Source organism: Lissotriton helveticus, chromosome 2_1 (assembly GCF_964261635.1).
Source record: "Lissotriton helveticus chromosome 2_1, aLisHel1.1, whole genome shotgun sequence".
NCBI classification, from domain to species: domain Eukaryota; kingdom Metazoa; phylum Chordata; class Amphibia; order Caudata; family Salamandridae; genus Lissotriton; species Lissotriton helveticus.
This window is the reverse complement of record NC_136059.1, coordinates 1,008,712,893-1,008,738,867: the sequence shown is the minus strand read 5'-3', so window position 1 is coordinate 1,008,738,867 and position 25,975 is coordinate 1,008,712,893. Positions and strand designations below refer to the sequence as shown.

Here is a 25,975-nt window from a genome sequence, read left to right as displayed (position 1 = left end):
ATCGGTGTCCCAATGGGCACGGAGAGATGTCAGTGGTGGTGCCATGTGCATTCTAAGTGACTCTGCAATCCACCTAGTGAGGTGGCGACCCATGCCCAGCACATGCAGATATTGCATTGTTAAGTGGGTGGCAGGCGCCTGTGTCATATCGCCCCACAACGCGCACAGTGTGCGCACCAAGGCGGCATGTAATAGGAACTGACCTTGTGGCAATCCAGAGCCCTCAGCCAGATCCGCGAACAGCATCAATTGTCCATCGTTGTATAGGTCACTTAACGTCTGCATGTCTACCTCCTCCCAATGTGTGAGCTCTGTACTGGCTACTGCCTGATACCTCCTAGGTGTGCCTAGGATGGGTAGTGAAGGCGGGTAGGGCAATACCCAATTCGTAATACAAAGACTACGCCGGTAGCATTGATATGCCACCCGTACCTGCAATTGCGTGGGTACTCCGCCCTTCCGACCCGGATGGAAGAATACCTCTACCTGCGATTGAGTAAGTCCAGGCGCCTGTGTTGCAGTATCTCTGAGGTGGCGCGCACTTAACCATCGCGCCACCCATTGCAGTTGCGCCGCTAGATAGTATTGCCCCATGTTCAGCAACAGGAGTTGGTCGGCGGATGCATCTTGGCTAATTATACTCTGCTTTGCGATCCACGCCAGATGAACTGTTGCATATCGGTTTCCAGATTTTTTTTAAATGGCGACCTGAGCAACAATGGTAACTTAGTGAAATATTAAAGTAGACGCTGCAGGACCACCATCTTCAGTAGTGCCATTCTGCCCATGACCGCAATGAGCAAGGCACCCCAAAAGTCCATCTGTACCTGTATCAACATGGTAGTGTGCAACAGATTACCCTCAAGGAAGTCTGACTCATCCCTGTATATGAGAATCCCCAGGTATTGAACACTTCCAATTACTAATGTACCGCACCACCACTGATAACCAAACGTGGATCAGGAGTTGACGCAGCGAAGGGTACAAGCGCGATTTTTCCCAGTTGACCTTTAGGCCTGACACTTAGGCAAATTGGGATATCGCATCCTCAATTACTGCACACGATTGCCCCACATGCCTCAGATATATGACCAGATCATCTGCATATAAGGAACCCACATGGATGCTGTCTCCTAAGGGGATCCCTACTCACAAGAAAGGGGAGAGTGTCAAAAACATATTATTTTTTTATACAACTCCACCACCTCGAACCCCCTAAGGCAATGTATAAACACAAGAAGGGGTGGGGAGATCAGAATACACGTGCAACAACACGAGACAGAAAAAACAAATCTGTTTTGAAAACTGCCCTCACTCACACACAAAAGTGGGTGACATGCTTCATCATCGGGTCTGCTAACAAAACGCCCTGGTGTAGCTACACTCAGGGTGGAGCATAAGGGAGGGGGAAGAAAATAAAAAAGAGCAAAATGACAAAACACAACACAAATGTAACAAACACAGTGATAGAACAGTGAGTATCACCCTGGGACTAGGAATGGTGATAGAGCAAAGTGCAGTGTTGAAAGGTGCTTTAAAACTGGCTTGTGGATACCAATAGAACATTTATTTGTAGATTTCACAACCAGGGTTAAAAGAAATGAGGATAGGTTGTGTTAGGAGAGAAAATTAGGTTCTCAAAACACCCCTTCTGGCACTGCTTGTGCCAACATGTTTCGACCGACTTACTGTGCCACAAAGGTCACCCCGGTCATCTTCAGGACGTCTATCGCTCCCAGTCCTGGTACCGGCCCAACTGCAGTTCGGTCAGTGTGCGAATAATAAAAAGTTTCTCTTGATCATAACTTGATCATGACGTGTGGAGGAGATTCCCAACAAGACGGGATGCAACATACTGAAAAGAAGCATAATAAATTATATGCTTCCATGTATATGCTAGTTCATATACCCCACCTAAGGTGTCCGGTTATATTGTGTCTACAGCGTCTCCCTTCTAAGACTAGTTCCTGCAGTGTTAAATCCGCTAAATACCTATGGTGGTTATAAGCATTAGCCACCCAAGGTATTAAACAAAAAAATATAATGCTGCATAAAATGGTTACCACACCCCCTTGTATATGCACACCTCTCTCAAGTACATCACGTTTGAAAGGGCATACATATAGACTGAGAAAATACAGCCACATATACCTGTCCCAAATGGCGTACTCACCGAGTAATTAAAACTGGAAGTGGCGCCTGGCAGGAAGGTCTCCAAAGAACACAACCTGTGTTCAAATCAAGGGAAAGTTAGAAACAGAAAGCACGAACCTAAGATTACTCTCTGTGAAATTGATGTAATAACTCCACGCAGGAAAGTTTGCCATGCTGACATTGGCGGCCGACAAAATTGTCTAACAACCACTTGCCAGAAACGGTAGGATTTAAGTCCGCCCTCGCCGCCCACTCACCACTCCTCCTTACTGTTCCGCAGGAGAGCCCTTCCACCACTGCCTGTTTCCAGATCGCCGCGCAGAGTATAGCAAGTCCAGCGGCTCTATTTTTCAAGGAAAATAAACAGGCAGCCATTACCTTAACCGATCGTTCTGACGCCACCACGTGACACGCGTCGGAGCATGATGACGCGATAATGTCACGATGATGGAGCATCAAGGTCTGATAGGAAACCATGTCCATAGATGAAACGTGAACTCCGCAACCCCGATCCTACGGGCAAGACTGGTAACCCTTCCAGGAAAACAAGCAACCAGTAACCATCATGGGGTCTACAGAGGTACTGGTTCATGTTACAGGTAGGAGCCTTAAAACAAATGTTATATGGAAGTATGTCATCTCACCTAGTTAGATAGCCCAACAGACAAGGGGATTACCGTAAATAGAGAATTCAAACCTCCATCTAGAAAGGAAAAAGGACGTTTTGTAAGCAGACCCGATGATGAAGCATGTCAAACACTTTTGTGTGTGAGTGAGGGCAGTTTTGAAAACAGATTTGTTTTTTTCTGTCTCGTGTTGTTGCACGTGTATCCTAAGGGGATCCCCCAATCTTCTTGTGTTCTGCATAGCGCCTCAGCTAGAGGCTCAATAACAAGAGCAAACAACAAAAGGGAAATTGGGCAGCCCTGCCGCGTGCCACGCTCTATGGGGATTTGCTGTGCACATATGGGCCTGTCCTGAATCTAGCTGTTGGGTTTGTGTAAAGTAGCTGACGAGCCCCAAGTACTCCTCACCCAGTCCATATTTATGCAGTGCAATAAATAGAAATTCCCATTCCAGCTTGCCGAACGCTTTCTCCAGGTCTAGCACCAGGCAACCAGCCTGCGCCCATCCGTCCCTTAACGTGCCACCTGGAAGAAGTGTCATAGTTTTGAGCGACGTGTTGCCCGCTGGCACAAATCCGTTTTGTTCTACATGCACTAACTTCAGCACCAAAGGGGCCAGCCTGTTCGCTAATATCTTGGCTAAGGAACGCTAATGGCCGATACAAGCCTATTAGCTCCATGTCTCTGTTATGTTTGGATAGGGGCACCAGCAGGGACTCACGGAGTGTATCCCGAAGTGTTCCCTCTTCTTGTGTGTTTCGATATATTGCAAGAAGGCGTGGTGCCAAGGCCTTTGTAATATTCAGCCGGGTAGCCATCTGGGTCCGGTGCCTTGCCCCTGGCCAATAATCGTATAGCGCCTTGCAGTTTCTCTAACACAATCGGCTCATTGAGTTCATCCTTTTGTTTGTCCATGTTTTGGTGGAGATTCAAGGAGGCAAGAAAAGCCTCAATAGCTGATGCTGTGATGTAATGCAGGGACTTGTACACCTAGTGTAGTGTGCAACAAACTCGTTATGTATATCATAGTGCGCTGCAGTCCCCATGCGGAATGCAGCCACAGCACGGACAGACTCGGCTGCTCCTGACGGATCATACGCGCCAGCAATCTGCCCGCTTTGTTAGTTGCTGTATGTGTGTGCACAGCATGGGCAGCATAATTGAGACAACGTAATCGTTCTATCACTTCTTCGTGTTTTTGCCGCTGTGTTTCCATGTCTTGCTGTACATCAGCGCCCCGCGCCAGCTCAGCCTCTAATCGAGTTAGGGCATCTTTGATCTTTTTGACCTCGTTATCCAATTGTTTCCTTATGCTCCAGCTCAATCCCACGTTGCATCATCCAACTACTGCTTTTCCCACATCCCATAGTGTGCCCAAGTCCGTAACTAACCCCACGTTAGTGTCAAAGTACGACTCAATCGTGGTGCTCACTGCCTCACTGAACAGGGGATCCTCCAACGCCAGTGGTTGCATTCTCCACAGCCAAGTGGTAGGCCCCTTGTAGTCACCTTGGAGCGTCATGATATGTGGGCTGTGGTCAGAGTGCGTCTTTTCGTGGTAGTCTGCACTAAGGCATTTAGCCAATAGGGGAGCGCTTGCGACAAAATGGTCTATACAACATGTAGCCTGTGCGGGTGTGAGTAATGTGATTACAGTCATGTCTGGGGGTGGAGGGTCCTCCATATGTCGGAAAGGTTCCATCTACGTAGCCATTCACTCAGGTTTCTGGCATTGGACGTCGCTGCAGTCTGTGGTAGTGGTGGAAAGGACCTGTCGAGTGTAGTGTCCAGTATGGAATTAAAGTCACCTCCTAATAACCAGGGGATCTTGCACCAGGGTGATAGTATGCCTGTCAGAGTGTGCCTATTCCGTGTTCGGAGCATATATAGACCCCAGCACTACTTGTGTGCCATGGAGGCGGCCCTTTGCTAGCACATACCTGCCTTGAGGGTCAATCTCAATTTCTTCAGAAACAAATTGAATGCCTGACCTTATCCAAATCAAGGTGCTTCTAGGGTAGGCCTAGTATCCGGTGGCTAGAATCTGACCTCTTCACCTTTGTTGTAATCTACGGATTTCTGGCTACAAAATATGTGTCTCCTGTAGGAAGGCTATATGCACCGCATGTCGCTTAACGTACGCATAGATCTGATATCTGGGAGCCGGCGTGTGGAGCCCCCTAACATTCCAAGATATTACGTTTGTGGTTGGCATCATGTATGAGAATGAGTTGGAGTATTTGGCAGGCCGGTGGTGTTGTTAGAGATGTACACCGGCTTCCTTACATGCAATGAATGTGTAAGTAGTGTCCAGTTGAACAGAGGTGGGATAACTGTAACAAGAGTAGGGGGAAAGGTCCTCTCAAGGGTCAACTGGGATAGGGCAGATAGGCAACATGCATCTATCCAAACTAGTAACAATGCTATACGGCAAGTTTACGCCAACAATGGCCGGCTCGTTCCTTTCAGAGGGTGGGGAGGGATGAGGAGAACAAAAGCAAAATGTATAAGCTTGCTCCCGCATTGTGTATGTACAAGTTTGTGCTTGACTGCATCGTAGAGTATGTGCCAGCTGTATGCTACCTGCTGGGCGTGTGTAGTAGTACTGGCCTGCTCGGGTGCTGTGTGCCAAGCAGCACAACAGGGAGCATCCCATATGTGTCGCACTTTGCATGTATGCTGCTAACGCTGATAAGCTGCTGATGCGTAATACTTGCGTGCCCACATAATGTGTGTTAAAGTCACATCAGATCATCTGCAGTCTTAGGCATCCAAGCCGGAAGGGACTGTGAGTCATCATGGCAGTCCATATGGTCTGTAAGTACTCGTCGCTCAGTGACTGTTCAGAGGAATCTGCTGCTTCGTCGGTCGCTCAAATTCGCTATGGCCTGCAGTGCGACCTGCCTCTCCTGTAGCACCTGCTCTTGGCTAGGAGAGGTGCTGGACTGCATTGGGGACACTGTCATCCCCTGTTTACAGCTGGCACGATGACCCCTGCGGGCGCACTCCGTGGGCCCACGCGACGCTGTCTCTGGCTCGGCGAGGTATGGTGTCCCTTGATCTCCAGTCACTGCCATGCATCGTTCGCGGTATCAAAGAATTGTCTGAAGCTATCTTCTACCACTCACAGTCGGTCTGGGTGGATGAGAAAGTATGTCATGTTCAGGTCTCTCATTTGTTTCTTGACAGAGAGAAAGGTGCTCTGCTGCCTCTGTACCCCGGGAAGAAGAGGACCTGGGAAGTGTCCACTTTTATTGAGTCCATTTTCCTGGCCTCTTGCAGCACTGTGTTCCTGTCCTTGAAGTTCATGAGACAGAACCCTGAAGGGCCGTGGTGCAGTGGGCGGCCCAATGGTACCCTATGTGCCCTTTCCACCGCAAAGAAGGGAGAGAGCTTATCAGCGGGCATTAAAGATTGCAACGAGGCCTCGGTGTACGCCACTGAATCTTCACCTTCTGTGCCCTCCGGCAGTCCCACCAAACACTCATTGTTCATCCTTGACCTGCATTCTGCATCATCCAGCCTGCGCTCCAAAGAATGAAATTTGGCTGTGAGGTGACGCACTTTGGCGGTCACTTTGCTGGTCATCGGGGCAACTTCCTTAACTTCCTTCTCAAGATCACTGACTCTTCCTGTGGTCTGCATGCAAGTGTGTGAAGTCCATTGTGACCGTATCAATTTGGCCTTCCATCAAAGTTCGAGTCTGCATTAGTGCTTCGCTAAGTTGTGTGACTGCCTGAAGCAAGAGTCGATTTTTTACTCCAGGGTAGACTTCTTGGATGTGCCCGATGCTTCAGAATCCTGATCAGCTTGGGTTGGGCCGGCTGTTGAGCACTCCAGTACCGTGCCTGTACCTGTGCGTTATCTATCCATGTTGTCCAGGCCTACCATACACTGGGGCTGGAGGCAGGATGTCTCACCGCAGTCTCCGTGTCTCCTTATTCTCCCCAGGAGTCCCTCCTCCACGTTGAGGTAGTTGGACGCTGATAAGGGACAGGGCAGCTGTCTATGTAACTGCCCCAGCTTTGGCCACGTGACGGGCTCACATGTCTGTTATGCGGTCCCCTCAGTGTGCCTTCAACAGTGATCTTGTGGCTCCTAGCAGCGCACGTCTCTGTTGTCCTTCATTGCATTTGCTCAGGTGGCTCCCATGGGCAAACGATGTCAACGTGTGGTTCGGCTGAGTTACGTGAGGGCTTGTAACTAGCGAAATAGTCGGATCCTTCACCTGTGTCCTCAAGGCATACCACTGGTCACAGTGTGGGCGCCTAGTTGCTGAGCGCCAACACCCACCTCATTTGCATACAGATGTTGCTATTTCCCTGCAGGGTTAAATGGTGCTGTCTTCAGCATGGGAGAGAGCCCACGGTGCAGTCATTTAAGGGCTAAACACCCCAGGGGGCCAGGGGAGAAAGATCCGCAGCCACCACATTGACTCCCTGGCATTGCAGGCTTGCTCAATTTCACTCAGTTTTGCGCCAAGCCTCCAGTCACCTCTCCCGGTCCCACGCGTCCGTGGCATATTGAACGTGTAGGCCTCAATGGTGTGCCCATCTCTTCACACTGTACAAGCCACCCTTATTCACACTTGCTCCAGGTAGCAGCAGCTGCTCAGCCCCAGGAGTCAAAGGCAATCCTTGTTAATTCACAGGTTGGTGCCTGACAGGGCCCACAGTCACAATCACTTCCCCCAATGTACCTCTTGTATCCGCCGCTGCAGAGAGCTGGGCAAGAAGGCGCCTCGCACTCGCTCCCAACGCGGTGAGGGATCCCAACTGCTGTGTCCACACAGCCTGAGCACGTCCTGTGGCAGGCCGGGTGCTCGTGGCAACTCCAAAGCTGATCAGCAATGCAGCACATAGGGCTGGACCTGGTATCCTCACCGCCCCTCAGAGACTCCACAGAACCCGGAAGGCCACCTAGGCTCCCGCAGGGCAAGCAGGTCGGTTCACGGCACCAGCAATCGCGTGCCTCGCAGCGCCGCTCAGGATCCCAGCGCGACCTTGAGACATCTGCTCCGGAAAGGCGGCGATTCCGCATCTTCCACGGCACTCGGTGTGACCAAACTCGGCGTGCGGAGCTGCAGCAGCGTTCACAGCCCAGCAGGTGAGGTTTGAAAGTTCAATGGCTGTAGGAAGCGCAGGATAAATTACGAGCTTGCGGGCTAAGGGACGGAGCCTCGCTACAGCGTGTTCGCCATCTTGGCCAGCCAGCCACGCCCCAACTAGTGACACCACTGATGAGGTTGAAACATCAGTGTAGGAACAATGATCATGTGTGATGCAGAGTGTATAAGGAAGCAAAATACACAAGAAATGGTTGAAGATCAAGCTCTATGGCTCTAAAGAACTAAACAATATGTGATGGTACATGCAGTTGATTTTGGTGGAACAGAAGAAACCACAGGAGGAGATGTGGCCTAACAACTAGAGCTGCTGACTTTGGCACTCAGAAACCAGGTATGAGTCCTGGCGTTGACTCATGGTGGTAAAGCACTATGATGACTTTATGCCCAGTTTGCGCTACATAAACACTGTTAAAAAAAATCGAGATCACAAAGCTCAGTGTGCGTAGACGGCGCACAAAGTATGGTCTTAGGCACCCACTGCAATTAACCCCTTTCCTCCCAAAGCAGCTATGCATGGGCTTTGGCCGAGTGCAGCTTTAATACGATGTAAAAATTTATTTGTGTGCATTGCCTAATATGTGTCAAATTTAAAGAGTTGGGTCAAAAAAAGTATTTATTTGCTAGTAGGTTTGGCATTGCTTGACAAATATGCTTGTAATTTGACAGACAGCTAGCCCATTAAGCCTACTTCTGATAGCTGACGCTTCATGCAGATCTGTCAAGTGGTGACACAGTTATCATCTTATCCAAGCTTTTGTGAGCACCCTCCTTTACACCTTAATTAATCCAGCTACATTTTAACAGATCTATATACTTTGGAGAAGCCACTGCAACATTTCATGCAGTTTGTTAAATGGGCCCAAAGTTGTTAGGAAATAAACACATTTTCCCTTTACTCTACATAGCAAGAGTAAGCCAAGCATACTGTCAAGTTTCATGTACCTTCAACAAAACGTGCAAAAGTATTTTAAAATTGCCATTTCAATGTAACCTGCAGCTTAACCCTAGCATTTTCATAATAGATACTTGATGTTTAACCCTGTGAAGTCCGATAAAATTACTTTTGTAATGCTTGTATCTTAAAAAGGGAAAAAAGTACAATCTGAACTAAAATGCTAAATATTTCTTTACATAGCAGACTGTACTAATTAGACACTGATATTTATACACCAGACCAGTGATTCTTAATCTGTGGTCCGGAGATCCCTGGAAGCCAGGGTGTCTGTGAACCCTCAGAAAATGAACCAACAGTTAATTAACAAATTTATAAAGAGTGTATACATGGAAAAGCAAAATGTACAATCGAACATTGTAAAACGATCTGTAAATGAGAAAGAATCTGAAATAGAAGGCTAACATTCAAGTTAGTATGCTCAGATTGATTCGTTGTAGCAGTGTAAGTGTATCAAACAGAATATAGTATGGCAATGAGTGGACACAGATTCAGAAAATGTCGAACCTTCTATTAAAATTACAATTTAGATTTGTTATATTTGTCTGTAAATTAAATAAAATATTTAATCAGCCAAATGACTGTTTGTTTCAATATCTTTTGTGAATTGTTTTGAGGTTGAAATAATTGAAAATGTTTATTGTCGGGCCCCTGGTTTCCAATAATGCCGCAGTGGAGGTCTCCGGATGGCAATCATGATTCATTGGGGTCCCCGATTGGCTTTGTCACTCACGCTGAAATGTATAAAATTCTATGTGAACTGGGTAGCACATTTTTCAGGAACATTGAAGAAAAATATGTTTACTTTTGTAGGAAATCAGTTTAAAATACTGGTTTAAAGTTAGAGATTCCTATATATGATATTGATCACAAATGCTGGGGGATACCAGGTGCAAGTGGTAAGTTGGCAAGTGAAGATAAGCACCTCCGACTTCCAGACACATCCGTACATTACTGATTCCAGCCCAGTTTCTGTGGTCTGTGGAATTTCAATTATGTACTCATTGTTTGCATAAAAAGTACACACACTTCCATTGTGTTCTTCTCCATCCTAATTGTACAATCCAGTTTTACTGTATTAAGAAAGTAACATCCATAAATCCTATGTAACGAACCTTTGCGTCAACATGCCAGTGTTTGCAGGGACTATCAGAACAACTTTTCTATGGTTGATAGTGCACACAAAGCCCAGACTAGGTGCAATTCAGACACGAGGCACAGATAGATTTTTGAATCGTTTAAAGTATTTCATTTTTATTGAATTGAGTACAATGTATGTCTTTTTTCACCTTGAGCTTTAATATAAATGTTGAGTCTATTTTACATGATTTATCTCCAGAGAACCAAACCTAGTGATTTTCACTAAACACATGGCTGTTTAACCAATGGTTAGCTTTTATTTTATTAGACAGATCCCAAAGTGTCTGTCAATTTTATAGTATATACCTGTTGTGGTATTTTGTATTTTAAAGTGGCAAGAAGTGTTTTGAACAAGGGCTCTACAATTGAATAGGTCATACCATAAGAAAAAGGCATGGGGGCTTATTTATGAGCCCCTTGCAACACTTTTGCGCTGCCGTTGCGTCATTTTTCGTGACGCAGCGGCAGTGTAAACAAAGCGCCACGATGCATCACCTTGTAAAACCCTGCACCGCACTATACCTGATTCATGTATGAATGCAGGGTGGGCATTCCCACGCAAGATAAAAACCTTGTGGGTGTGGTGATGTGAAATCTATCAGATTTCACTGCACCACTTCTAGGATGCTACTACATAAAAATCTTACACCTGCCGCATAGCAGGCGTAAGGGTGACACACTCCTATGTGTGTGGGCCTGCCTAATGCATTTCTTGAGATGCGTCATTGTTAGCAATGGGGGTATATAGTTGGCAGAGGGAGGTACCTTTGTCCAAATTGGGACCCTTCTTCCTAATCAGGGTAAAGGAGTTACACTCCTAAGTTAACCCCTGCTCACCTCCTTGGTAGCTTGGCACGAGCTGTCAGGCTTATCTTACCTTATCTTAGAGGCAGCGTGTAGAACATTTGCACATAACCAACAGTAATACAGTGAAAACACCACAAAAGGACACAACAATAGTTTAGAAAAATATCCAATTTTTTTATATATCCAAAACAAGACCAAAACTATAAGAATCCAACATACAGTACTAAAAAATATATGCTTTGCAGAAATACCTTAAAAACTTACAGCCAGATTCATGTACGGGCCGTTTTGCGTGGCCCTAATAGCGAATCATAGCGACTCGCTATTGAGGACACGCAAAACGGTAATCATGTAGGAATTGCTAAATAAATAGCGATTCCTACATGTTCTCTATTTGCGAGTAGCAAATTGCTACTCGCAAATAAGGAATAACTCCCCATTCATTCCTATGGGCCAAAAGGCCCATAGGAATGAATGGGGTGTATCCCTTATTTGCGAGTAGCAATTTGCTACTCGCAAATGAGATAGCGATTTTAAGGGTGCCAGGGGTGTCCAAAGGACACCCTGTAGCACCCCTTAAATGCACATTTGAACAGGTGTTGCGCACACACATGTCCAAAGGACATGTGTGTGTGCAACATGCAACTTAGAAAAATGCTTTTAAAAGCATTTTTCTAAGTTTTTGCTATTTACCGAGAGGTCTGACCTCTCGGTAAATAGCGGCCCAAAATTGCTAATTCGCAATTTTTAAAAGTGTCATGAATAGCATTTAAGGAATCTCTAATAGAGATTCCTTAAATGCTAATCCTCGCATATTTGCTAATTCTTTATTAGCGAATTTTGCATTTGGGATTGTGAATCCCAAATGCCAAAATTGCACTCGCAAAAGGCAAGATTCTGAGAATCTTGCCCTTTGCGAGTGCAATTTAGCTTCATGAATCAGGCTGATAGTTCATAAGAGTCGGTAGCTCCTTCCGGGGCTACCATGATGCTGAAAAGAGTCTGACAGTTCTAACTGATGGTGTCAGTATGGGCCAGCGAAAGCGTGGACAGACCCAGTAACAGTACCTTTCTTGTTGTGGCTGTCACATTGGTGGGAGCAGGTCATGGCAACTGTCGCAGTTGCATTGCAAAATGGATACAGTGCAGTGTGTGGTGCCCCCTCCATGTAGTGCAGGAAGTGGCTCGGAGACGATTGTCCAGATGGCATTGGTGAGACAAGAGCTTATGATTCAGGGCGAGGCAGTCCTCAATGCGGTGATGTAGGTTGCAGTGTAAGCGACAGAGCCGGAGCTGGTGGTGGTAGGCTTGTGAGACCAGGATGGTGAAGTGAAGCCAGGAGGTTCGAAGTGCGGTGCTCACAGGTAAAGGTGCAAACAGCGGCTCTGTGGGTGGTGTCAGCCGTCGTCGTCGGTGAGACCAGGAGTGCGGTGCCAGATGCAGATGGCGTCTTCTGCTGTGCCAGAGCCAGCGACAGAGTCGGTGACTAAGTCGGTTCCGTTTCCCTTCTTTGTGGCAACTGAAACTGCAGTTCCAAAAGTTCTACCCAGGGATTTATGAAGTCTTTGCAGTCCTTGAGACTTCAGAACAGGAGTCAAGTTCTACTTCAAGCCCTTGAAGATACTCAACACAAGTAAAAGAAAGTTCAGTCCAGTCATTTCACTGCCCAAGGCAGAAGTAGCAACTGCAGGCCAGCCCAACAAAGCAACAACCCAGCAAAGGGGCAGTACTCCTCCTGGCAGCTCTTCCAGTTCTTTTTTCTTGGCAGGTTCCTTGATTCCTGCAGGTTCTCTATGAAGTCTTTTCTATCCCTGAGACTGCTATACTTCAAGCCCTTGAGAAAACTCTAACAGCAGGATGATGAATGTACAATCCAGTCCTTTCCCCGGCCAAGACAGAAGCAGCAACCAGGATATCAACACAGCAGAGCACGCAGCAAAGTGGCCTTCCCTCATGACAGCTTTTGAAGCCCTTCTTCCTGGCTGATTCCTTAGTTCAACAGAAATCTAAAATTCTGTCTTCTCTGGTGCAGCTGCCCGGCAAGAGCTGGAGACAGCATTGTCCGAAGCAGACAGGGTCTATTCAGGTGCTAGGTAAAACTCCTCCCGCTACTCTAAATGCAGACCATACCTATGCAGATGCTAGTGAGAATCCTCCCCCTACTCTGAATGCAGCCCAGGTCTTTTCAGCCTAGTCCTGACTCATTCAGGAAAAGCAGGACACACATCAACCCCCACTTCCCGGTGGCTGTCTGAGAGGATGCACCTCCCCAGCCCCTGTCACTCCAAAGCCAGACAGTCAAACCACAAACCCAGCAGAGGTACACAGGTTGGCTAAGAAAGAAAATACCTACTTTTTAAAAGTGGTGTTCCCAAACACAGAACCTAAAAATCATCTTCATTAAAACATAGTGAAAAATAAAACGCACTGGTATTCTCTACCAGGACACTGCACTCTGCGGCAGGGGTACGTTGGGCCTACCTTAGGGATGTCTTATTGTAAGAAAAGGGAAGACGAGGGCCTAGCAAGTGGCTGCACTTGCCAAGTTGACATGGCAATTACAATCTGCGTGCAGACTCTTCAGTGGCAGGTCTCAGTTACCTTTACTGGGCTATTTCTTTGGGAGGCACAGGTAGTGCTGCAGGCCCACTAGTAGCATTTGATGTACAGGCCCTGGCACTCTCAGTGCAAGGTACTAGGGACATACTAGTAGATCAAGTATGCAAATCATGGAAACACCAACTCATAACACAATTTTCACAGAGAGCATATGCACGTTAGCACTGATCAGCAGTGGTAACGTACCCAGAGTCCTAAAACCAACAAAAACAGGCCAGGAAAAAACAGGGGGAAGAAGCAAAAAGTTTGGGGATTACCATGCAAAAAGCGTCATTTCCAATAGTCAGCTTGCAACACAACTCCAGCAATGCACGCAAACATGCACGCATTGAACTACAAGAAAAGTAGGGTTGTTACTGTTTGGCACTGTCACACTGCTGTCACTGAGAAATATGACCTGTCAAGATACCTGTCTACTTTCACTGGTACTCGGGTTGTTGAAATGCCTCCTTAATATCTTAAAAATGTGTCATCCTTATTGACTTGAAATCTGTGCGGATCTATGCGATGGGATTTAGGAATAACTTTCCTCAGTCCCCAGCATTAGGTGAATAATATGTAAGATCAAACTTACTGTTGAATAATGATATTACATCATTTACTTTCCTAAAAAATATTATACAGCCTTTCAGCCAATTGCAGAGGGTTATTTAATCCAATGACCATCCGCTCCAGTGTTATTGCTCTGAGCCTAAAGTAAATGCAACATTACATGACCAACAAAGCCCTCTGAGGCTGGCCTTGAGACTAAAGCAATATTTCAAGCTATGAAGGCTGAATGTCCAAATTGAAACAAGCACCCTCCTTGGAAACACATGGAGTGTAAAAAATCTATGTCGTATTTTGCAGCTTCTCTCTCCCTTCTCTTGCAGCTGCACAGGTCAATAAATAATATTTGCTGCTATGGCTCTGCACGCTAGTGTAATAAACTGATTTGTTTAACATATTTTGACTTGCAGACTATGTTAAAATTGCACTTTAGAAGGCTTTAAACAGCATATAAATGTTTTCACATAGAAAACTAACACGTAGGGCAAATGTGCTTGCTTTACAATGTATAGGAATTCATTAGAATGCACTGGAATTCTGCTTAAAGAATACATAGGTAAATCACACATAGGGAAAATGTGCTTACTTTAAACGTATTTAAAATATAACACAGTGACATTTGTTGTACTAGGTTATCATTCTTAAGTGCGGTCCTGTAATTAAGCCCAGGCCTTTTCTTTTACCTCTGTTCATAGCTAAATAGACGTTTATTTAGGACACTTTGCCTAGCAGCAGCATCTTACTAAAGAATGCTGACTTCAAGATTATGTTCTTTTTGCTTCATTACACCATATTCGATCACTTTTAATAGCACAATGAAACTTGCTGTGAATTCATAATGCATAGGCTACCAGGATGAATAATGATTTAGATATATGTTATATATGCTGAACTAGACATTGAACACAACTCTTAGCTTAGGTAAGAAGGTTCTCATGCAAACTTTTCTCTGTGTTTCTAGTAGTGTAACACTGTTTAACCATGCACCGGCGTGAATGTTTACTGTGTTAATCAGGAACAGAAGCAACAGATGATGACAACACCATCAGATGCGCGGTTTTCATTGGGCGAAAGACATAAACACCTACTAATTTTCGTTACATCATTGTGTGATTTTATATATTATATTTCATGTTCCTAACTAGAGACAAAGATCTCTTAAGGGTCTACCTCGGGAGGGCAGCTCTTTTATATATATGCTTGCCCTTTGTTACAGACAGCCTTTGCTAAAGGTGACTTTATTCTATTTCCTTATTCTGATTTTTCTTTGATCAATGCTATTGCAACAATCATCCCTAAATCACTGATATTTTAACGGTTGCTACTGTAGCTGTGGGAAATCCAGCTGAGGTTTCAGAACAACGGGACGTTCTAGTCTTTATCTATGCTCTGAGAATCTTGTTCTTTTCTAGCAGGGACTCTTCACGGGTCCCACCTTATGTTAGATTAGGTCCTTTAGCTAGTTTAGTGACAATTTCCTTTATGGAACACTCTGTATTGAATTATGCCGTCACTAATCAGCCTTTCATTTGTTGTTTATGTAAACCTGACTAATCTGAATATAGATCAACAAACTTACTAAATCCCAAACAGAAATAAAACGTTTTGAAAACGTCTTCAACCTCTCATCATTAGCTGAATATTAAGGATCTGTCAGTTGATAATATATATGCATGACCTGTGTTCTTGTTCCAGCTCCAGTCGAAATACGGTGGCAAAGGTCCATCCGACCTGTCAAGCACCATCTGAATTTCCAAGTGTCAATCTGTTAATTGGGGTGGTTAATTTAGGAGACCACTTTGGCTAGTCCTCCAGGTGCCAACACCAGCTTGCATAGCCTTGATATCAACTAAAATGCATGGACAGCGTAAGTCATGAAAAAAAGGAGGCTATTTGTTTTTCTGTTGTGGTTTCTCAAAGAAGAGAGAGATAAGGGCCACAGAGTCTTTATCATGTAACACGATGTCACTGCATAACAGGGATTGCATGAGGTACAGAGTGGAAGAGTAAAACCTCTCTTGGCAACAGCCTCTGCATCTACTATTCCCTTTATAGAATCCTAGGGCCTCATTTATGAGGCCTTGCGTCAGTTTTGCACTTCCGATGCGTCACTTTTTGTGACGCATCGGCGGCGTAAAACATGCCTCCTGTTGCGCACTATTTACAAAGTGACGCATCTAAGCAGATGCGTCACTTTGTAAACCCTTGCGCTACATTATACCTGCGTCAGGTATAATGTATGCAGAGGGGGCGTTCCCCCACAAAAAGCCTCGTAATAGTGACGCAGTGAAATCTATGAGATTTCACTGCATCACTTTTAGGACGCTGTTGCGTCAAAATCTTGCGCCTGCCTCACAGCAGGCGTAACACTGACGCAAGCCCTTTCACATGGAGCTTTCCCCATGTGAAAGGACGCATTGCTGGAGTTGCGTCACTTTTGTGACACACCCCAGCAATGCGTGACTTTTGCGCTTACAGATACGTCAGAAATACTGATGTATCTGTAACTCCTTGCGACATGATGCGTCATACTGTAAATATGACGCATCAATCATGCCGCAAGGAGTGCGCACTGATAAGTGACGCATCGCTGCTTTCACGTAGCGATGCGTCATTTCTCATAAATGAGGCCCCTAATATGCAGAGGGGAGTTAGAGGTAGAGGAAAATGCCTTGTGTGGATGTGCTCCCTGTGAAAGGGCAAAAGTCCAATTACTCCGAGTAAAGTTGGCCATTGTCTGAAGTGGGCTGACCCATTGGCCTTGCTGTATGCAAGAAGAATGTAAGTAGTACAATAACAAACCAATTGATGAATAGGACTGGCTGTAACCCCCTATAAGTATGTATACTAGACATACAACTGAATTGCAAGGTAACTCTGTAAAGTTCCATAATCTCAGGCACCAAATGTGTTCCACGCCCTATGACACATCACGTTTGCACAGTCTCTAAGTTGAGTAAGAATAATTCAACACAATAGACCGAGATTATATTAACAGTTATAAATGACATCCTGCATGTTCACGAAGTGTCCAGTATTCTCATGAAGTTAGAAGATTAGACAAATGTGGCATCTATATTTAGATTTCCTTTTTGTTCCCTTCAGAGAACATATTTGCTTGCAAAGTCATTTCTTGCCAAACACACCATGCAAATTTAAATAGTGCAAGTTTTTCTTGTCACAGTTTCTGTAGCACTTGTATTTGGAGTATTCAATTATAAGTTTGAAGTCCAGATTCATGTGACAAACGTGTTTGAAAGTGTGTGTAAGTGTCCACGATTTTAATACAGGATGGATGGCATTCAACTCTTAGGCCAATGAATATGTTTGTCCACTACTTAAATCTTCTCTTGTGAACTGCCACTATTAGAAATCCACTTAGAAGTTATTAGGGAAGAATTGCACATTCTCTTCACACAGATGTCACCACACAAGGGAATCGGATGGTTCCCACACTGTGAGTTGCCACTAAGCCACACATGCAAACATTAAATTTGTCAAAGTTGAAAGCCACAGTATTGCCTTGAAAAAATGTTCTACTGCAAAAGTAAATTTTTAGTATTGTATTATACTGATATCGACATAATATTATTGACTATCCAAATATTACCATGTTAAGTTGCTGTGAGTTAACCATAATACATCCATACTTCTCTGTCTATGTTTACCTTCCAAGTATGTTGATAGTGGATACAGTGGATTCGACCAAAACATTTTGACCTTGAGATTGTGGCATACAACAATGCCAAAAATGGTTATAATTTGCCTGTACTGCCTTCTATTTAGAGCTGAACTTTCCAGTGATCCTGGATTACAACATAGATAATTATAACGTTTGAACCTCTCAAAATTTTAGCAACAGTAGGTTCTGGGTTTTGCAACACTCTGACATCTCAAGGGTAGAAGTGTCAAATGACAAAATATTTTATCACTGGTTTACTGGTTCTACAGTACCTTTTTCTTTCATCGCCTTGTCGAGGGCAGCCACATCTGCAGCAGCATTAAAGTTGGGATGAGCTTGAACAACCGGTCCATGGAATTCAGGCTGTGAAAGTAAATATGTACAAATGAATTGAAGTGCAAAGTTAAACGCCCCTTATAACTTTTGATTCGATTACTACTGTAACGTATCATTTTACTGTATTCTCAAACAGAAAAGCCATATTACTTTTATGACTATTTAAAAGCTTAGAGGGTTAGATCGAGCACAAACTATATTAAGAAGGTTCAAATTCCGATAGTGCAGTTTGAAAAGTTTAGTTTTGAAATCTCACAAAAACGGACAAAGGTTTGTTTCTTTCTGTTTCTGAATTGTGCTGTCTGAAACTAACTAAGAGAAATTGTGAGTTACATTAATTCACCTTACACACTGCAGGTGCATAAAAAGAGACACAAGGCTTTGCAGTGAGTGAGCACACCTATTCATGATATGGCTCAGTGAGTTGAGAATAAAGGATAATTAAAAATGTTAGTGCAACTACAGATCCGGGATACATTAAGATCAAATATCTGATGGTTAAAATGATGTACTAATGGTGATGATGTGATGTGGTAATTCAATAAACTGTTGTGATGAACTGTGTGCAAATGTAACAACAAAAAGTGTTTTAAAAAAACATATAAAGTATATATATATATATATATATATATATATATATATATTATTTCACTCTCACATAGCACTTTACTGTCTGCCACTGTTTTATGATCATATAGGCACATTGTGTATTATACTGTATATGTTTACAATAATACGTCCTATGAGAACTCTGTATTTATACAGTTAGATTTTGTTCCACTGTTTGACGTATATATGTAGTTAGTTTACTTATTTACTTATTACAGTATACACACAGTAATCCTGGATTCATCCGGTAATACGAATTAGTGCTTAATTGTAGTTAAGGAACTACTAGTGGCAGTATGTTTTCACTTTTCATTTTTGTCACATGACACATTACGTCACTGTGAGGGGGTGTTCCCTTCTAACACTGCATTTAAAAGTAGCATTCTGTCTTATATGCATGTTGCGGCGTGATCAAGGGCATAATTTGCCAGAAACGAACGCGTAGCTGCTCTGTGCATCGAATTAAAACTTGCTGATGCTGAATCATCGTGGTCCGTCTCCCTTTGTTTGCTGGCGTGCGAGGCTGTGCTGGGTCTGAGACGCCGAGAGATTCGAGGAGGAGTCACGTGCTATATATATATATATATATATATCTGATGGTGATTGCAGTGGCAGGTAACTTAATGGTCAATGATAAAGCTATTGTCAGAAATGCTCAGGAAATAAGGGTAAGGGTAACACAGATATGAGGAGAATAGAGAATGGGCTTAGCAGGAGGTCTCACTCACATGCAAAGAGTGAAGCACTCTCATACAAAGACTATAAAACAGAATTGTTGCTAAAAAGACACGTATTTGAACAAAGGATGGAGGGACTGTGTTGAAAAAACAGGCATAGAATAGTTGACGATTGATGATGATTCCAAGGCAGCACATTTAACTCCAATTCAAACGGTATTTCTCGGTGAAAGGAGAGTCAGATGAGAATTATGAAACAGAAAAGTGAAGCAAGTGAGACAAGTGCATAAGTTCCTTATAACTGTTTATTTTACATGAAACAAGTGAAGATAAAAATGAAAAAGTAAATTAATGGAGTAAAAGGTCTGAGAAGAGATAAACGGAGAGTACATCAAAGGAAAGACCAGATGAGCTGCTGAGGTGATTAGAAAGAGAGGTCAGAAATGCGTATTTTGTACTTCTATGTACTTACAAAGAAGGAAGGGAGAAGACAGCAAATTACGGAGAATTTAGACAGACGGTATGAAGTGTGCTTTGGGCGCTCTAACAAATTCATGCCAAACAAAAAGTCATGAGCAAGGGCAAATCAAGGTGATAGCAATCACTTCAAAAATAATTATATTTGAAACATAAACACGGTACGCTGAATATTCTAAATAGTAATTAAATACAGCACACTGAATATTCTAAATGGAAATTAAATACAGTACACTGAATATTCGAAATGGAAATTCTAAATGTAAAACATATAGACATCATGCCCGTATTTGCACAAGCAATTTTCTTGTTTTAGACACTGCTCTTAAAGGAAATCAGGAGATACACACAAAAAAAGATTCTGACGAAGGAGTTTAACTTTTGGGTGTCAGAATTTTTATTTTGTTTAACTTGACAAATATGTATTATACGAAATGAGAAACAAGCAATAGCCTCATATATTGTAATTATGTTGTGGTCTCATTTTTGTTATTGTGCATTTATATATCATTATAGGAGAGGATTAAATGGCTGTTAGAGTCGAGGGATAAAACGGCGGTTTGCAAGTTATGAGCAGAGTTTTATCCAAATGCCATAGCCTAGTGCAGTGTGCTGTGAGCGTTTTTAAGGAAAAAAAAAATAGCACATGAACATTACTATCAAAGGGCAGATAAAGCACACATATTTATTAATCTGTGAATCTTACTTGTGTCCTCCTCTGGTGAGACTCCAAAGCCATAAGCATTTGTTGAACAATTCCTGACATTTTTCGTTGTTGAAGTCGAAGCCCTGGAAGAGAAGAATTCAAAAAGATCCAGATTAGGAGGCAAAATAAATTGGGCAGTGGTTCTAATCTCAATCTGGTTTGTTTCTATGTTGCTTGAACTCTTCTTGAAGGTCTGTGAATTATTGCCTCCACCTCTACACCTACAGAAGGTGGTTGGTAGAGGTACTTAGCTAGTAGGTGAAACCAGTAGCAGCCAGCATGGCTCAGTTTTGTGGGGTCTCGCTGGGGGGTTAATAATAAAATGTAAAATCAATTAAAACCTATTTTTCTGCCAGCCCAGGCACCGCCTCTTCACTACTCCTGCTCTCGTGCCTCCGACATGATCAAGAAGCAGGCAGCCTCGCTCCCCACCCCTGACCCAATTGGTCATGACACCACCCAGCCGGGGCTGTAGGGGATGGCGTTCTCCATGTGGGCTGCAATGCAGCCTGCATGGAAAAGTGCAGAGTGTGCATGACTGGTGTGGGCTGCCCGAGAGGGTTGACTAAACAGTCTATGTACACTTAGGAGTTGGTAAGCCACTCCTGCCCTGCCCGGGCAGCTCCGCCCACCCACCCGCAATGTGCAAAGTATCAGAAAATGTTAATAATCAAAAGGTATTATCATTTTATGCTTGGCTTTCTCAAACTGCGAGAAAGCAGTGGGGTGACGCTCCTCTGGTAGAAACATTCTAAGCACCCCATGTTAACTGGAACTTGCCATTGCCTATCCAAGCAAAAACATAATACAGCATGAAAACTGATTGACTGAGAACGAATCACGCTTTTATACTATTTGCCCAAAATAAATTAAATATTTAGAAATGAAGGCAACCATGGCAAAGTGACACCACCACATGAACAGAATATTCGATGTTCTGTGCACACGTCATGTAGCTAAGGAGCAACATGAAAGGGGTGTTCCCTAAATATCTAAAGAGCAAAACATCTAATCATACATTCAGCTCAACCCACAGCAACACCAACAGGAAGGATGTTTATTCAGAAAATACTTTTTTATTATTCATTTTTTTCATTATAGATTTCATGGAGCATTGATTTCATTTAGTCAGTAAAAAAATATATCATTAGAGTTTTTTTGTACAGACAAACAGTGTAAAAGCTAGGACACGCAAAACATAATTTCGAAAAAAGGGGGGGCACAAAATCCATTCACTCAGACACACCTTTTGTACAGTCAGATTCATACACAAACAATCACATACATATCATACACAGAAAAGCGCCACGTCATGTAGCAGCATTGTCACATCCTCTTAACAAGGAAAATGCTGACCAAAAAATGGAAGAATGATTAGACTACAACCTACACAAAGCCAATGAAATTGCACCCAAGTATTAAAGAATGCATTGCACATTTTTGCCCACCATTCAGGTTGCTAGAAGGTGGTCAGGGGACCAATATCACGCACCATGCAAATCACTATTGTGGCTCTATAAGTCTTTCATTTGCACACCAGTATGGCAGAGTGCCCACAACTGAATGGCATGAAATGCTTGCTGCAGTTGATGAGGATATTCCTATTTTCCATCAGAGCAGGATTACTTATACACAACTCATAAAAAGATAACACACCCTCTGAGGCTACCACATCACCTATGCACTAGAAGGAAGTACACATAGAATACGTTGCATGTAAAAAACAATAAATAATAAGCAATGCAGTCTCCTCACAATTACTTTGCTTGAAAAGATGATTGAAATGCATCATGAAAAGGAATAATGCCCGTGGTCTCCGACAAGCACGACTACCATTTACAATATCAGTAATCCACAGTATCGTATAGCAGGTTGAAGGCAAATTACATATCTTCAATAAAGGACATTTAATCCATAGACAAGACCTTAAGGGAGCCCATTAGGAGGAGTACAAGGCAAGTATACCGAGTCTAATACACAAAGCCATTTACACACATAAGCTGAACATAGTTGTACAAAAGTCTCATTTTATGAGCTCCCCAAAGTACCCCTGTTCAGGATTGTGATGCCTTGGGACATAGGTAAAAACTTAGTCCAGATCTGTCTACGTTTTGCTCTTACTGAAGGTAGGAGTAAATCTGTGTACAGGTGGAAATGTACTTGTATGTAAGTATGCATGTGATATTTCTATAGTGTGAGCATAGACAAAAGGCAGTGGACCTCTGTATAGGGTCACAGACAAGCATAAAGTAAACATGTGATATGTGAGGTAGCTGGTTTGAGGAATGTTAATGGTAATGTAGCATTATTCGAAGAGGTGCATCTTAAACTCTGTTCTACTTTGGGGCAGCGTTTGGGGCAGTCATGATGGGTACAGGGATTTTCCAGATCCTGGGTTCATAGATGGAAATGAAAGGCTGCCTTGTTTTAAAATGTTTACACTTCTTAGTCTGTAGTCTTATAAACTTCTGGTTGCGGGTGTGCTAAGAACCAGTAGAGATGGTGATCTAGTCTGCAAGATAATCAGGATGGTGATAGAGAGCTTACAGCTCTCTAAATTGTATGGGTGCACTATACTCATGATTTAAACGCACTCACGCGTATTTTGTTTCGTTTGGAGTGTTTCATGATTATTAAAATGCAATTATTCAAAGTTAAATTAGCATTGTATGTATTGAAGAAAAGTATAATGCCTGTATGTGTATTGTGCAGGAATAAATATTACTCTTGCAACGTAATTTGTGCTTAGTTTAAGTTGCCTGCATTGTAGGCCTAAACAGCCAGTTGTTGTGAGTTTTGTTTCTACTTGATAGCTCAAGAATTGTCTTTGAATGAATCCTTTTTGTGCTCGAAGACAGTGTGTTCTCATCCTACTGGAGGTGCAGGAATTCAACCTTGTTATTCTTAGATTTAAGGAGATACAGGGAATGTCTTTGAAGAAGTCTGAAAGGCGAGAAGGGAGGACGCTTTCTGTGCCTGGCCTATCTGAGAACCAAGGCCACTGGAAGAAAAAGTTGCCTTAATTAAAGCTTCTGTGAAAAGTTACTGCAAAATGTTGCAAATGAAAAAGTTCACCTAGTGACGTATTGTGGGATGAACATTGTCTTTTTGTATGATGCACAGGGACAGATTCGGGAGACTTCAGCTTATTTTGGTGGAGAAGGAGCATCTTAGAGTGAGCTCCGTAGCGTTAAGCTATCAGACCCATTTGACATGAGTACTTCTTAGGAAGTCAACACCTGCTGACACCTTTGGGATAGGATGATGGAAAATTAGGTAGGACTCTCATCTAGAGTAGAGTAGGGGAAGATACTTCTGTTTTCTTCTCTCAAATAAAAAGAGAAATGAACTCGGCTTCTATACTTTGTTGTGTACTGATTTTGGAGTTCATTATATTATGCCTTTTGTGCCAAATGAATTATATTCGTAGATTTGGATCTGCATCGATTTTTCATGTATCTGTATACTCTGATATTGAGGTGTGTTTATATTCAATTATTTTTGGCCTTATAATAAATTCACAAAACTGAAAGTCGGAGTCTGTGGTCCTTTAGAAGCATGAACAAATTGGAAGTATAACTTTGATATATTTTATTTCCCTCAAGCACTTTAACAGGCTATAAAAATGCCATCTGATTTAAATTTAGCAGGGAAGGCAAGGAGTAAAATTTAGCGTAATCAAGGGCTTATCGCGATTGTTCCTTAATGTGATGCAACTGGTTTTGAACATAATGAGGTCAAGCAAAGGGAGCCAATGGACTTCCGTCTGGATTGGGCTGATGTGATCATATTTCTTCATGCCCTAGATGAGACAAAACATGAGGCCTCATTTATGAAAGTGACGCATCGCTGCGTGAAAACAGCGATGCGTCACTTTTCACTGCGCACTCCTTGCGACACCAATGATGCGTCATATTTAATGTATGACGCATCATGTCGCAAGGAGTTACAGATACGTCAGTATTTCTGACGTATCTGTAAGCGCAAAAGTGACGCATTGCTGGAGTGTGTCACAAAAGTGACGCAACTCCAGCAATGCTCCCTTTCACATTTGGCAAGGCCCATGTGAAAGTGCATGCGTCAGTCTTACGCCTGCTGTGAGGCAGGCGCAAGATTTTGACGCAACGGCGTCCTGAAAGTGACGCAGTGAAATCTCATGGATTTCACTGCGTCACTTCTACGACTCTTCCTTGCGTCAATACGCCCCCGTGCATACATTATACCTGGCGCAGGTATAATGTGGCGCAAGGGTTTACAAAGTGACGCATCTACCTAGATGCGTCACTTTGTAAATATGGTGCAACAAGGCACATTATTTGCTCTGCTGGTGCGTCACAAAAAGTGACGCACCAGCGGCGTAAAAGTGACGCACGGCCTCATAAATGAGGCCCATTGTGTGTAGGATGCCCTAAAGTAGTGCTAGTTTGGAGTCTGGGAGGCCATAGAGTAGCAAGTTACCTCAATGTATATGCAAGAGTATGCAAGCTTAAACTGTAGCTCTGAAGTGCTTCCGGGAACAAACCATTTCAATTCCTGCAGAAGAGAGAGCTTTGCTTTTTGGGGAATGTATTCCTGCTCCCACAGGGTGGGATTGGAGTCCAGAGTGAATTAAGTTGACTTGGCATTCAATGAAAGTTGGGGTTTGAAGCTGTAAAGAGTAATTCTGTTGAGCAAGGTTTGCAGTGTTTCTTGTTTGTTGCTCTTGGCAAATAACAGGAATTCCGTCTTGGTTGGGTTAAGTTTCAGGTGAGCGATGGAAATCCAGGTCATGATAATGTGCAGGCAGTGTTAGAGGTGGTGGATATGTGAAGCAGAGGAAACTTTTGAGTAGAGTTGTATATAATCAGCATATCAGAGAATCTTAATGAAGTTTCTGTGAGTAGAGCACCAAGAGGCTTCATGTAGATGTTGAAGATGTCAGGAACGTCACAGGAAGAAACTTTGAGAGAACGCCTTTAAATCAGTTATGGAAGTGTGGGAAAAGGTTTTATTCATGAGGAGAAATTTCAACATATACTCTGACAAATGTATGCCTAAGTTTGAAGTAAATTTCCAATCATTTCGGAATTTGCAGAAAATTCCAGTTGTACTTTTGGGAAGCTACAGCAGTAACAGTTTCCCAGAAGTAGTTTGGCATCACAAATATTTTACAAAACACAAATAGAAAATCAATTTCATACGCATAAATTTGCCTTGCTTTCTCCTTACTTATGTAGCTACTTCATAGATGAGAAACATTTTTGTCCTAAAAATAATTTCCTTTAAACTATAAATACACAATTATAAAGTAATTATGCAAGTATAAATGGATATATTCTAGATTTACACAATTAGAAATGCTTCCTTGTTTAACAATTTTGGGATACACATTGGCTTAACCGATTTGACATAGTTTATTTTCCAATTGCTACAATGCAGTAGAACCCTGCAGGTTTAGGCTTGGTCCTTGCAAAGAAAACAGTTGAGGAGTCAAATTTTGATCTCCTCCTTGCCTATCTGCTTGAATAGATACT

At 43.2% G+C, this 25,975-nt stretch overlaps 1 protein-coding gene across 2 annotated transcripts in view; it reads right to left on the bottom strand.

Annotated features, from left to right (window-relative positions):
• The window catches only part of LOC144818407 (annexin A1-like), a 206,965-nt gene that overhangs the window by 167,498 nt on the left and 13,492 nt on the right, over positions 1-25,975 (bottom strand). The window contains exons 2-3 of one of the 2 annotated variants that reach the window (XM_078675780.1): positions 20,463-20,545; positions 17,930-18,020 (exon numbers count right to left, since the gene is read on the bottom strand). In XM_078675780.1, coding sequence (XP_078531906.1) covers positions 17,930-18,020; positions 20,463-20,522 — 151 coding nt within the window. In that variant the 5' untranslated portion in view covers positions 20,523-20,545. Of the gene's footprint in view, positions 1-17,929; positions 18,021-20,462; positions 20,558-25,975 lie in introns of both variants that reach the window. The other variant, XM_078675781.1, reaches the window with a different exon arrangement.